The sequence below is a fragment of the Candoia aspera genome, chromosome 2 (assembly GCF_035149785.1).
Source record: "Candoia aspera isolate rCanAsp1 chromosome 2, rCanAsp1.hap2, whole genome shotgun sequence".
NCBI classification, from domain to species: domain Eukaryota; kingdom Metazoa; phylum Chordata; class Lepidosauria; order Squamata; family Boidae; genus Candoia; species Candoia aspera.
This window is the reverse complement of record NC_086154.1, coordinates 146,036,325-146,049,552: the sequence shown is the minus strand read 5'-3', so window position 1 is coordinate 146,049,552 and position 13,228 is coordinate 146,036,325. Positions and strand designations below refer to the sequence as shown.

At 44.1% G+C, this 13,228-nt stretch overlaps 1 protein-coding gene across 5 annotated transcripts in view; it reads left to right on the top strand.

Moving 5' to 3' along the window:
- Positions 1–13,228, top strand: part of CXXC1 (CXXC finger protein 1) — a 35,699-nt gene that overhangs the window by 15,285 nt on the left and 7,186 nt on the right. For all 5 annotated transcript variants that reach the window (XM_063294024.1, XM_063294025.1, XM_063294023.1 and 2 more), the window contains 4 exons: positions 741–925; positions 1,524–1,731; positions 5,421–5,531; positions 9,508–9,557. In XM_063294024.1, the coding sequence (XP_063150094.1) occupies positions 741–925; positions 1,524–1,731; positions 5,421–5,531; positions 9,508–9,557 (554 nt within the window). The remainder of the gene's footprint in view (positions 1–740; positions 926–1,523; positions 1,732–5,420; positions 5,532–9,507; positions 9,558–13,228) is intronic.

Sequence of the window (13,228 nt, the reverse complement as noted above, 5' to 3'; positions counted from 1 at the left end):
TTGGTGTGGGGAGACCCAGGACCAGATCCTCACCTAAGGGAAAATCCTTGGGTGACTGTGTGAGTCACCATCTCTCAGCCTAAACCACTTCAGACTTAAAAAGGTAGGGAGAGGTGCCATCTGCATTCTGAAGGAAAAGCAGAATAACACATAGAAACATTTTCCATCTTGTCTTTAATTGTAGATAAAAATACAAGAATTGGCCTCAGTCATAAGGGAGAGGCTGCAGTGAATAGGTAGCTTGTGGCTTTTTTTAGCATGAAATGCATGGAGAACCTAGCTTCCCTAATCATAGTCCAGGACTTAAACTGCTGTGTACACTGGGTCTCAAATAGTATTCCTTGTTTAGATCAGATCAAGATCCATCCAGTCTAGCCAGTGTTTCTCAGCCTCATCAAGATGTGTGGACTTCAGTTTGCAGAATTCACAGCAGTTGGAACCCATGCCACCTGGGGAATTCTGGGAGCTGAAGTCCATACATCTTAAAGTTGCTGAGGTTGAGAAACACTGAGCCTAGCTTTAGTTTCCAGTTTCAACCAGCCATCTGCTGGATGCACAAAACAAAACAAAAACATAAAAAAGAAGAGGGTGCCTGATGAATATGGGTCTTGATGTTGAAAAATACGGCCTTCACTTTGTGGGTCTTCTCACTGGGGGAAGGAATGGGGCTGCAAGTGGTATTGATTTCCTTTTGAAGGTCTCTGTAAAAGTGAGCCCTCTTTGTGGTTCTTGGTCTGCAGAAGGAGGAGAAATATAAGCGTCACAAGCAGAAGCAGAAACACCGTGATAGGTCAAAACATGCTGAACGGGTGGATGCCAAAGATCCTTCTTCATTACACCAATGTCTTGGCCCCGGCTGTATCCAGGCTGCCCGGGCTAACTCCAAGTACTGCTCTGATGAATGTGGAATGAAGCTGGCGGCCAAGTATGTCTCCTTGGTTCCATTTCTCCTCTGTGTTTATTTTCCAGCATGGATTAGGGGAGGGGAGGGGAGCATTGCCCTTGGAGTTGCGGTGAGATGAAAGTGTGAGACAAATACTGTCAGTGAAATATGGGCATATTTGGGTTTTTTTTTTTCAAGTTCACTTCAGCTGTATGGAAGGTACAATTATGATGAAACTAAAAAGGGCCATTTTGAGGATGAGTGTCACAATCCATAATAAAAACCCATAATGGTAGAAGAGCACATGGGCACCACTGGTCTTTGGTCTGTAAATTTTCTTCTTGTTCCCATGGATTGTCTCTGCTGTAGACCAGGGCAGCGGGGGGCTCTTTGGATAGTGCATACAGAGCTTTTAAACCACTTTTACCTTCTATTCATAGAAAATACGTTCATGGCTTCCTTTTTTGTTTTAAAGCATCTGAGCCATTTGCTGTTCTATCATGGCTTAAATGGTCCCTTCCAAGCTTATGATAGCCTTGAGGCATATGAATTGGGTAGGATAATGTTATGTTGCATTGGATGCCCACCCTTTTGTATTGCCCTGTGATTGGCACCAACTGGCTTCTCCCTCCTTCCTCAGCCGCATCTATGAGATCCTCCCGCAACGCATACAGCAGTGGCAGCAAAGTCCATGTGTGGCAGAAGAGCATGGCAAGAAACTGCTGGAGCGGATAAGGCGGGAACAGCAGCAGGCCCGGCTTAAGCTGCAAGAAATGGAGCGCAAATTCCATGAACTGGAAGCTCTTATTGTCCGGGCCAAGCAGCAGGCAATCAAGGAAGATGAAGAGGTACCTAGAAAACATGGAGAAGGAGACAGAATTGCTGGGTCGTCTTTGGATGATTGGGAACATCAACACCTTCTTAGAACAGATAGGGGAACTTGGATAGATGAGGCTAGAGCCCTTTGGCATCTTGATGATATACATCTGTTTCTAACCTGTGCAGCCAGATAGACATTCACAAATATTTCTGAACACCAGTAGCAAATGTGCATTCCTAGATTAAATTGAGGCCATCTCTATAATGTCCCAATAATTAAGCTGTCATTCCTGAGCTTTCTTCATTGTCGTAATGGCTTCATGAAAGCACTATTAACTCTTGATTTAAGCCATGGAGGAAACGTGAAAGGATATCCATCCTCTTGTCTTGAAGAATTAATTAATGAGAAATCAGTTGCTTTAGCTGCTACCTATTCTGCCAGTCCCTTGTGTTTGCCCTGAGTTTGCTTACATTAGCATCATCGGTCGATTCAGACTGAGCCACTATAATCCTAGGTTGAAGTTAAAGTGTGATGGTGATGCTACTGACCATTTCTTTTTTAACATTATAATACCAATGTAGGAGACAATAGCAATACTTCTTGGTTAGAATACTAGGTTATACTGGAAATTCTTCTTAGGATGTTCTCTAGCATGTAGCAGATCATCTGTCCCTTTATTTCCTTAAGCAAACACTTGGAGTTCCCCAAATTATATTAACAAAGTATATCCCAGCAAGTGGAGTGTGTTGAATTGCCTACCTCCTCCTGCCATGTATGTGGTACTTTCTGGTGTGAATTGTGAGTGGAATTTTCTGTGAGCCTGAACCCATTATGTGCTGTGTGATATTGCTTCAGCGGGTGAAGCAGCCTGAACTTTTTGGCTTCCTGGTTGCGGGGGCTAAAAACAGTGGGCAGGACCTGGTGAAAAAGAGGACAGTGGTGGTGTGGTGGCAGATGCTTTGATTTGAAAAACTTGGACAGTTTTCTTTTTTCAAGTCTGATTTGGAGCAGGATTACCATCGCCTTTTGGGAAGTCTGATTGGACAGAAACTGTATTAGGCATCTACAGCTTATGATCCATCAAGCTGAATCAGTTTACTAGCCTATATAATGCCCATAAAGAGCCAGTCGAGTGTAGTGTAGTGGTTAAGGCACTAGTCCCACTTTGGCACAAAGCTGGCTGGGTGACCCTGGGCCAGTCCCTCTCTCTCAGGCCTAGGAAGAAGGCAAAGGCAAAGCACTTCTGAAAGTTAGATAGACCTTGGGTTACGACCATTCATTCAGTGACTGTTCGAAGTTATGACGGTGCTGAATGAATGGTAGTTACGACCTGTCCTTGAAGTTCTGGCTGTTGCAGTACCCCAGTGGTCACATGATCAAAATTTGGGTGCTTGGCAGCCCACCTGTATTTACGACCACAGGGTGTACTTGAACTCCCCCCACCCGCCTATCTCCCCCCACCTCTGCCCTTTTGGCCACCCTGCACTCTGTCCCCCACCACTGCCATCCCCAGCTGACTTTTGCTGTTTTCCTCCTCAGGCTGCTGGCCTGGGATCCAGGGGCTGGGCAAGGGTGCAGCCCTCGGACGCATGTGTGTGTTAAGCACAGCAGGGTGGTGGAGCCTTGTTTGCCAAAGGAGGCAGCAGGAGGGAGCTGGCAGAGGGGGCAGGGTGGCAGTGCAGGCAGAGGAGCCCCATCTTCCAGTTCCAGCGCAAGGGGCAACAGCCTGCAGAACATGGAGAGTGCAGTGGGGTGGGATGGCGAGGTGCAGCATGCTCCGTTGCTGGGCGAGGCAGGAGAGGTGGCTGCGGCTCCCCGAGTGAAGGTGGCGGCTATGTGGGAGGCGCTCTTTGTGGTGGTGGTGGAACTGAGAAAGTGGAAGGACAAGGGCTTCCTGGAGGCACAGCATGTGCTCCACAGCTCGTGTTGGAAATGCTCCGGGCGAATGGTCTGTGGCCAACAGAAGCTGCTGGCCCTTTGCAGGAGGAAGGCTGGGCCGAGAGCAAGCAGAAGGCCTGTGGGTGGGCTCTGTCGGCTCGCCTCCACCCCTTTCTGAAGACTGCAGGCCAGATCTCTGGGAGCACTTCTAACGCGAGCTGCATAGTGTGCTCTGCGCCTCTGAGAAGCCCTCATCCCTCTGGTTCTGCTTGGCAGCCCTGAACAGTGCCCCCCACATATCTGCCACGTTTGCCTGGGGAGCCGCCACTGCCTCGCCTGGTGATGGAACGCGCTGTCCCATCCTGCTGTGCTCTCCACAGTCTGCGGGCTATCGCTCTTTGTGCCAGGGGCAGAAGATGGGGCTGGTCCTCCTGCAGTGCCACCCTGTCTCCTCCGCCAGCTCCATCCAGCTGCCTCCTCCCTAGCTGGGCCCGGCAAGATCTGTTCAGCAGATGAGGCTCCGCCGCCTTGCTGGGCTTGCTGAGTGCATCCCAGGGCTGTGCCCTTGCCCAGTGCCTGGATCCTGGGCCAGCAGCAGGAGGAAGGAGACGGCGAAGGTCTGCTGGGGCCAGGGGGTGAGGCAGCAGAAGTAGGTGTCAAAGTGCAGATTGCCCAAAAGGGCAGAGATGAGGGGGAGATAGGAGAGTGGCAGGAGTTGAAGCAGAGGTAGTTTGCACAGGGCAGGAGAAGCGTGAGGTCCTTGCCTAATGACCATGCAGTCCTGGCCTAATGACCGCAATATGGACTGCTGGGACTGCCGTTGCTAAGCAGCCCGGTCACATGATACCTTAGTGACGGAAATTCTGGTCCCAATTAGGGTCATAACCCAAGGACTACCTGTATAGGGACTAGTCCAGGCAGTCTCCAGGAGTCAACACCGACTTGAAGGTGCATGTACACATACACACCCACCCATAAGAGGCTTAATAACCTGTCTCTGCAAGCTTGGTTGAGACAGTGGCTGGATCTGCAGACAGTGCTTCATGATAGTGTGACTTATTTAATTAGTATAGTGTGATATTATTATTAGATTTTTATCCCACCTTTTTTAAAGATATAACTCAAGGCAGTGAACATATCTAATTCTCCTGTCTCCTCTTTTTCCCACAACCATCACCCTGTGAGGAGGGTTGGGCTGAAAGAGAGGGACCGGCCCAAGGTCACCCAGCCACTCTCATGTCTGAGGGAGGCCTAGAACTCACTTCTCCTGGTTTCTAGGCCAGCACATTCACTGCTACACCAATGGCTCCTCTTTAAGGCTTAGCTTTCTGAGTGTATTCCATGTCACTCTGATTTATTTATTTATCCATTCAATTTGTATAGCTGCCCATCTCAAACCAGTGACTCTGGACGGCGAATAATCATAAAAACAATTAAATAGTTAAACACAGAAAAAAAGAATTTAAATACAAATAGCAGCCAAGAGATATTATAATCCATTGGTGTTAGCACAGCCAAGAAACGGGGACCTTCATGCACTTGGGGTCCAAGGCGGAGGCAAATAGCCAGGTCTTCAAGGCCTTCCAAAAGGCCAGCAGGGTCAGGGACATCCTAATCTCAGGAGGGAGAATGTTAATCACGTTACAGTAAAAAATACCTGGCTTAAGTATGATTGAAAACACATAATTCTCTGTACATGGGTTGTTGCCAGGTTCTTGGTAAATCCTGTTTGCCTTTGCTTGTCTGGTTGGATTAAAAGTTCTGTATATGGTAGTATGAAATGAGGTGCTGTTTTCTTTAAAATCTAGTTCCTCATTTTGACATCTGCTTGTTTCTTAGACCAGTGAAGGAGACAGTGATGACACAGATTTGCAGATATTCTGTGTCTCCTGTGGTCATCCCATCAACCCCAAAGTTGCCCTTCGCCACATGGAAAGATGTTATGCCAAGGTATGTTGCTTTTCCCAGTGCTGCTTAAGTGTGCTATTGAATTGCATGTTGACCAGGTTTAAGCATTGTACTGTACTAAGCCATAAGTTGTCTTGTTTGTTTTGAGTTAGCATGATGTAAAATATTAAGAGGAGAAGAATCAGTAAATAAACCATGGTTTATTGTAGGATTTCTAAATGCAACTGTGGCTTAGTATGATTTGCAAAAAATAACCATATGCTCAGTTCTGGTTGCCTTTTAACTCACAAACCCACTGCCTTCAGGACCATGAGTAAGATATGAGCTGGGCAGCAACAGCAACTCAGCTTGTTAATGACATTTTAACAAGCATCAGAAACATTCACATTAGCTGTGTTTGCACAAAACGCTTGTTTATGGTTACCTTAACCATTCTTTTACTCAACTTTAATACAAAGTGGAGTGAGGAGAAAAACACCTAAAAAGATGTGAAAAACAATCAGGAAAAAGGAAGAGAAGAGTATTATCAGTTAAATAAGAGTATTTGAGAACGAAAGATGCCAAGGTACTGCAGTATAAAAGTACAGGTATTTAGCTGTAGCTTAATGTAATATATGAAGCCAGCCAATTATCACTTATTCAAACAATATTCATTAAATGAAGTTAAATGACTGCTGCTATTCTTTTTATTTGTCAAACTTGTATAATTAAGGCTTCAGGAACTACTATGTCAGAAAAGATTACATAACCTTTTAGGGATGTCCAAAATGTCCTTGCATGGAACATTTTCAGGTGGTGAAACGTGCATATTACAGATGCTGTGATCTGTGCACAGAACAAAATGGAGAAGTTCAGGGCAGATGGGATTTATTTATTTATTTAGATATTTATATGGCCATCCATCTTAAAACCAAACTCTGGGTGGCTCACAACGATAATATAAAACGATGTCATACAAAGAATAAAAACAAAACACAATAAAATTGATTGGGGGTAGAGTGGGGAAGAAGCCAAGAGGTGGTTGGTAGAAGGGAGAGAAGGTCACAGCTAGCGTGCATCAATCCTTCTGTTGCCATGGCAGTTCCTAGAATGATATATCCCATCTCCCACTTGTCCTTTAGTCTTCCCATCACCTCCCTCCCTCCCCTCAGCTACTACTGATAGTGCGGCCTATCCCACTGGAGTATATCTCACTGTCCCACTTGCTCATCCACCAATCTTCCCAGTGTTTTCCCTCCCCTCCCTGAGTTGTCCTTGATGGCTCAGTGCAGCATACCCCATAGGCCTGCTCACCTCCAGTCTTCCCCCTCCCCTTAGTTGCTACCAGCATCACCAGTGCCCCTTATGACATATAGGTAGTCCTCACTTAATGGTGATAATTGGGACTGGCAACTCTGTCACTAAGCGACATCATAAACTGCAACATCACATGACCGCACTGACTTACGACAACCATTGCACCAGTTCCAGTTGCTGCTGTTAAGTGAATCCTGCATGGTTGTGAAACACAATGTCACATGATCACCATTTATGACCTGCCAGTTTCTCATTGATTTTGCTTGTTGGAAGCTGGCAGTGAAGGTCACAAATGGCGATTGTGTGACTCTGGGATGCTGCGATCATTGTAATTGCAAGCTGGTTGCCAAGCGTCTGAATCATGAGCGTGTGACCATGGGGATGCTGCGATGGCCGCAGCTACAAGGACTGGTTGTAAGTCTCTTCATTCAGCGCTGTCGTAACTTTGAACAGTTGCTGAATGAGCGGTCGTGAAGCAAGGATTACCTGTATTCCAAAGGCCTCCCCCCAATGTTCCCAGTGACATATTCCATTGGCCTGACTGCCCCCCATCTTCCTACCCCTTTCTCTCCCCTCCCTCCCCTTAGCTGCTGCTGCTGCCGCCCTCCTCCTCCTCGGGTGGCACATCCCACTGGCCCGCACCACCTGCAATTTTCTTAGCATCTTTCTTCCCTCCATTCCTCCTGGATAGGTGCAGGATCATGGCAGCTATGTTCCAGAATGCACTCTCTATTTGTTCCAGGGAACACAAAAGCAAAACAGGCTTGGGTTTTATCACACAGAAGCTGAAAGCATCTTCTAGACCAGCCATTCACATCCTTGTGCCTTCCAGTTTTGTTCGGTTACAGTTTCCATCATCCCCAGCCAACATGCCATACTTCGGGATTTCTGTTTAAAAGCACAGAGGGCTTCATATCCCCAAATAGTATTTATTTACCTGATAGGGAATAGAGACTGAATTCACACGTCACACTGTCATAATTTCTTTTAACAGTGTTTTGAACACGCTAGAAGCAAATTACAGTTTATGTGCCTTTACATTCTACTTTGTAAGCAGGAAGGTGAGATAGAAAACAGAAATCATTATTGTTTTTGTTGATTCTTGGTTAGTTTTCCCCTCTTTTTCATTGCTTTTCTCTCATTGTTTACTTGTTTTTTTTAACTAATCAGAGAAATATGATGGTTTATGCCAGCCCCCCATTTATAACCTGATCCATTGTATGTTTCTTTGGAAGCATGTCCTCTTGTACTCAGGTAGACATTTATATGGTCCAAAACAAAATGAATTATTAGCATAACTCAGTGGTCGTGGGTTCACAACGCACTAAACAACAATGTAGCCAACTATATTTTAATCTAGTGTGATGTGCAACCCATGTGTGCAGCCCATGCTTTTGGTTGGTTGGTTGGTTGGTTTATTTATTTTCTATCCCGCATTTATTATTTTTATAAACAACTCAAGGCGGTGAACATACCTAACACTCCTTCCTCCTCCTCTTTTCCCCACAACAACAACCCTGTGAGGTGGGTTGGACTGAGAGAGAGCGGCTGGCCCAAGGTCACCCAGCCGGCTTTCCAGCCTAAGGCGGGACTAGAACTCTCATCAGTCTCCTGGATTCTAGCCCAGCACCTTAACCACTAGACCAAACTGGCTCAGTGTGTTGTGCAATTTGATTGCATAAAGAATGGTTAAATTAACCACAGGTAAACCAATGTGAATGTTTCTGGTGCTTGTCAAATGTCATTATACGCTTTTAATAATGGGTGTTGGTGTTGCTGCCCAGCTCATAATATTTCTCATGATCTTGAAAGCTGCAGGTTTGTGATTTAAGAGGCAAATGGAACTGAGGATATAGTTACTTTTCTCAGCAGCTAGTTCAGAGGTTCCCATTCTTTCTGGGCTGCTAGGCATGTTTTTTAATTTTGAGAGCAAGTTTGGGTTTGCAAAGTGAAAACAAGAGGCCCAAGGTCTTGTCAGTTGATAAGATAACACTCACAGTGTACTTGGCTAATAATAAAAATACCTATTTATGAGATGGCAAACTAGGTGAGGTTATTCCCTGTCTCCTCCTTAGCCTCTCCCACTTGGAAATTCCCTGTCACCTCCAGCTTACCTTTGTTTTTTTTCCAGGTAGGTGGATACATTTCTGAACAGAACTGAAATGGCCACTGCTTTTCATTTTTCTTTTTAAAGAATCCCTAAGGAAATTTACATAGAGCTAAAGGGAATTCTTGGAAATACAGTAGACTCTCAGTTATCCAGAACTCAAGCAACCGGCACTCTCAAGCATCCGGCAAAAAAAAAATTGAATAAATAATACAGTAGACTCTCAGTTAACCGGAACTCACTCTCAAGCAACCGGCAAAAAAATTGAATAAATAATACTTTAAATAAAATTTAATAGTAACTCTCAAGCAACCAGAAACTACATTTATCCGACATCTACCAATCCCCATGGGTGCCGGTTAACTGAGAGTCTACTGTAAAATGATACTAAAGGCTGTTGCCTTGGTTAACTTTACTTGTGCTTCTATTTTTGAAATTGAAAAAGATCTTGCAACACTTCTAAAAACTTCAAGTGGAGTAGGAAGTCTTCTGAGCTTCCAGGTTAGGAACTAACATTCCTGATATTGACTAATGTTTCTTCAGGTAATGATGACAATGATGCTTTTGTTCTACTGAGATTTTACAGCTCTGCCTTACTGTTTCTTCCCTCTGTAGTATGAGAGCCAGACGTCCTTTGGGTCTATGTATCCAACACGTATTGAAGGGTAAGAAATCTGGGTTCTTTGCTGTCAAAGGCTGCTCTCCCAGATTCTTTCTGCTATTCTGAGGCATTTCTTTCAGCCCTCCCTTATTTTCGTGAAAAGAAGATGGTCCTGAAGTTAAGACATCCCCTCCCCAGGAAGAACAGACAGGGGGGAAAAAAAACATGCCAACCACTCTCCTTCCTTCTCTCTCTTTCCTTGTAAATTAATAAGTAAGAACGTGTGTCCTTCCCTACAGTAATTTGTCTTACAATTACTGAGAATATCAGAATGAATTAGCCCAAACCTTCTGCTTTGCCTAGTCAAATTTAATCCTTTTTGTAACCCCTAAGTAACATCTCTCTCTCTCTTTTCCCACCTTGTCCAGTTATCTCTTTTTTCATCCACTTCCAGTTTCCTTTCCTTTCCTCCTTTCCTAGTTTGGCTTCTTTCTCCCTTTAACCCAACTCCATATTGCTTTTTCTTTGGGTTTGGGTTTTTTTTTTTGGCGGTTTCTTTTGGAAGGAGAGAGAGCAACATGCAAAATTTTGCTTGTGTATTTCTGTGGGAAAGTGGTTTGCATGTGTGAGAATATATGTTATATTCAGATATAATTAATGTTATGAATCTTATCCTATAAATATCTTCTGGGGTATCTTTTCCAGCTGGCTTTGTGCCTAAGGCGGGACTAGAACTCTCGGTCTCCTGGTTTCTAGCCTGATGCCTTAACCACTGCACCAAACTGGCTGTTATTTTACAGCCAATTCATTTTAACCAGTAGTTATTAATTCAGTAAATGCTGCTTTATTTTGGAGTATTGCCTTCTGGCAGCTATATGTATGCACACATATATGAAAGAAAGTTATATGCACATACCTAGGCTTTGCTATTATACATCATTTTGCCTGTGTTTATATTTTTATTTCTAATAATCTTTTGGGGGGCATGGGAATTTTTATATTAAGAATCATCTTCCTTTCAGATAAATACCGTATTTCTCTGATAGAAAGATAATTGTGTCCCTTCAAATGACTATTTGTAATGTGGGTGGTCATTTTCCCCTTTCTTCATATCCATCTAATTATATTTCCTATCCTTCTTCCCATCCCTCTCAGTGCAGTGTACCCTTATTGCATTGCCATTCGGTTTTTCTTTTAATTTTATTTTTGTTATTGATGGGGACTGTGTAGATATTTGTGTGTGAGATTGTTTATAAGAGCCTTCTCCCTTAAATAATCATTTTTAGGGGAACAGCAAGTTAAGAAGAAAATCTTTCTAAAATCCCTAGGCTCATGTTCACTTGTGTTTTCACTTGTTTGTAATTTGTTAGTTCGTTTCTGTTTCTATAACAGTGCTTAGAGCTGCATATATCCAGGAAAGGAGTAAATCCCAGTGATTAGTGCATTAAGTAGGTAGCACCAAGTGCATTTCGACCACCCTTACTCTTTTATTTTAAAGAAGCTTTTTAGGGAAGTGCAAAAGAGAAAAAACTAGGGTGGAGCAGAGGAAGAGGTATAAATAATAATTCTTGTTGTTGTTAAAGAAAATCCAGAAGTGTAGCTGTTATACAAAAACACTATACAGTCACCTTGCATGTTTAAAGGCTAGCAGAGTTTTATGGCAAAAGCTTTTGTGGCTCAAAGTGTATTTATTAGATGTATGAAGCATTATTTCAGCAGGAATGCATGTACATTAATTCAAACAATATGTACTGTATAGAGGGAGAAAAGATGTGTTAGCAGAAGGAATCGAAGACATACGATTGCTTAAAATTTTGTAAATTGATTACAGAAACCCTTCACAAAGTGGTATTAATGAAACCAGTGCTGGGATGCCATGTTTTCAGCTGGGATTAATGCAAGAAAAAGCATGCCTGTAATATAATTTTGGGTTTGATGTCTATTTTAGGTACATGTGATAGAGAGAATGGCTGTGGTTTCAACCCTAAGACTTTTTGCTTGAAAGGGAATGGGTAGATTTGGATTTTATTAATGGGGCCCTGAAGGTAACTCTTCTTTCCTAAGGATTCTGTAATGATAGTGATAAGATATAACTCTCACTGAGTGAATAAACTTGTGGAAAGATATACCATTTCATAATGCAGGTAGGGTTTCCACAAATGCTCCTTCATCCAATAAGTACAGTTTTAAAATCTTTCTATGTAGAAGGCTAGCCTACGCTTCTCTCTGGTTTTGATTTTGTTTATGTAAGACACATGGAGAACCATTGGTGGTTGTATGAGTTTCTGTCAAGAGTCTCTGAAGTACTACACCTCTTCAGTGAGAATTAATGTTGTCTTCAGAACTTAGGAAAATATTTTGCAGTCTCATTTCCTCAGAGAGAAGATACTGTATCGATTTATTTCAAAAGTAGAAGGGGTCTTAGCTCAAGAACAGAATGCTTGTTTTGTATACATGAAGTCCCAGGCTCCATGTGTCTACATAAAATGATTTGAATAATACTCCTGGGAAGACCCAGTAGAACCCCAGAGAATCTTTATTAGATACCATATGATCAGCAGTTATGAGCTAGGTGGACCAGTGGGCTGACTGAACATAAAGTAAGTATAGCTTCTTTTTTCTAGCATATAACCATAGACCTGTCCATACATGAGTGGGTGTATGCTAGATTTGGTCTTTACTTGAGACCAAGTGAGATGTGATCTGGAGATGGAAGATACTGATGTCTGTCCTTTGCTGTGGTCAGATCACTTCCTTGTCAACCTGCTTCACGGTCAACCTGGACCCTTGCTTGGGCAGTGAGCCCTTTTGGTGGTTCACCCCCTGCACATGAGGGCTCCTGATAGTTTCCAGAGGGTCCCTGGGGATTTTCCTGACAATTTGGTGGCCAGTTTTGAGCACTACTAGGAGTTCATCTTCAAGTCTACACAGTGGCAATAAGAGTGGCAAAGTATCAGTTCTACTCTGTAACTATTGTGTCTGCAGATTCCTGCCCAGCAGCCCTGTTCAGAATTATCCAGAGTCTTTTAGGGAAGGATAGAAGGATAAGACACATTTGTAGGTGACCCCCAGAGGGCTTGGAATGGAGGTGGTGTACCTTCTGGTCCTCCTGGCTCGCTTAGCAGATTTCGATACCACTGACCATGGTATCCTTCTGGACCAGCTTGGGGATTGGGAATGGAAGGCACTGTTTTGCAGTGGTTCTCCTTTCTCTGTGGCCAGTTCCAGTTGGTGTTGGTGGGCGGAGAGGTCTAGCCCTAAGCCCCTGCAATGTCGGGTGCCTCAGGGCTCAGGTCTCTCAACACTTTTCTTTAGCATCTACATGAAAGCACTGGATGAGGTCACTGGATGGCACAGGGTGCAGTATCATCACAATGCTGATGATACCCAGTTATACATCTTCACCCCTAGCCAGGCAGGTGATGCCATTTTAATGTTGGCCCAACCCTGCAGGGTCTGGACGGAGAGGAACCAGCTCTGACTTAATCCTAGCAAGACAGAATGGCTTTGGGATTTTGGCATCCCTGGGTCTGGTGAGGTATTATCATGATGGAGCAGCACTTCCCCAGAGTTGGTGTGCAATTTGGGGATCCTCCTGGACTTGCAGCTCCTGCTCAAGGAAGAGGTGGCAGCTGTGGCTGGGGGGTAGTGTCTTTGCACAGGTATGTCTTGTGTGTCAGTTGTGCCCATTCCTGGATCAGGAGGCCTTGCTCATGGACTCTCCTGCCTTGGTCA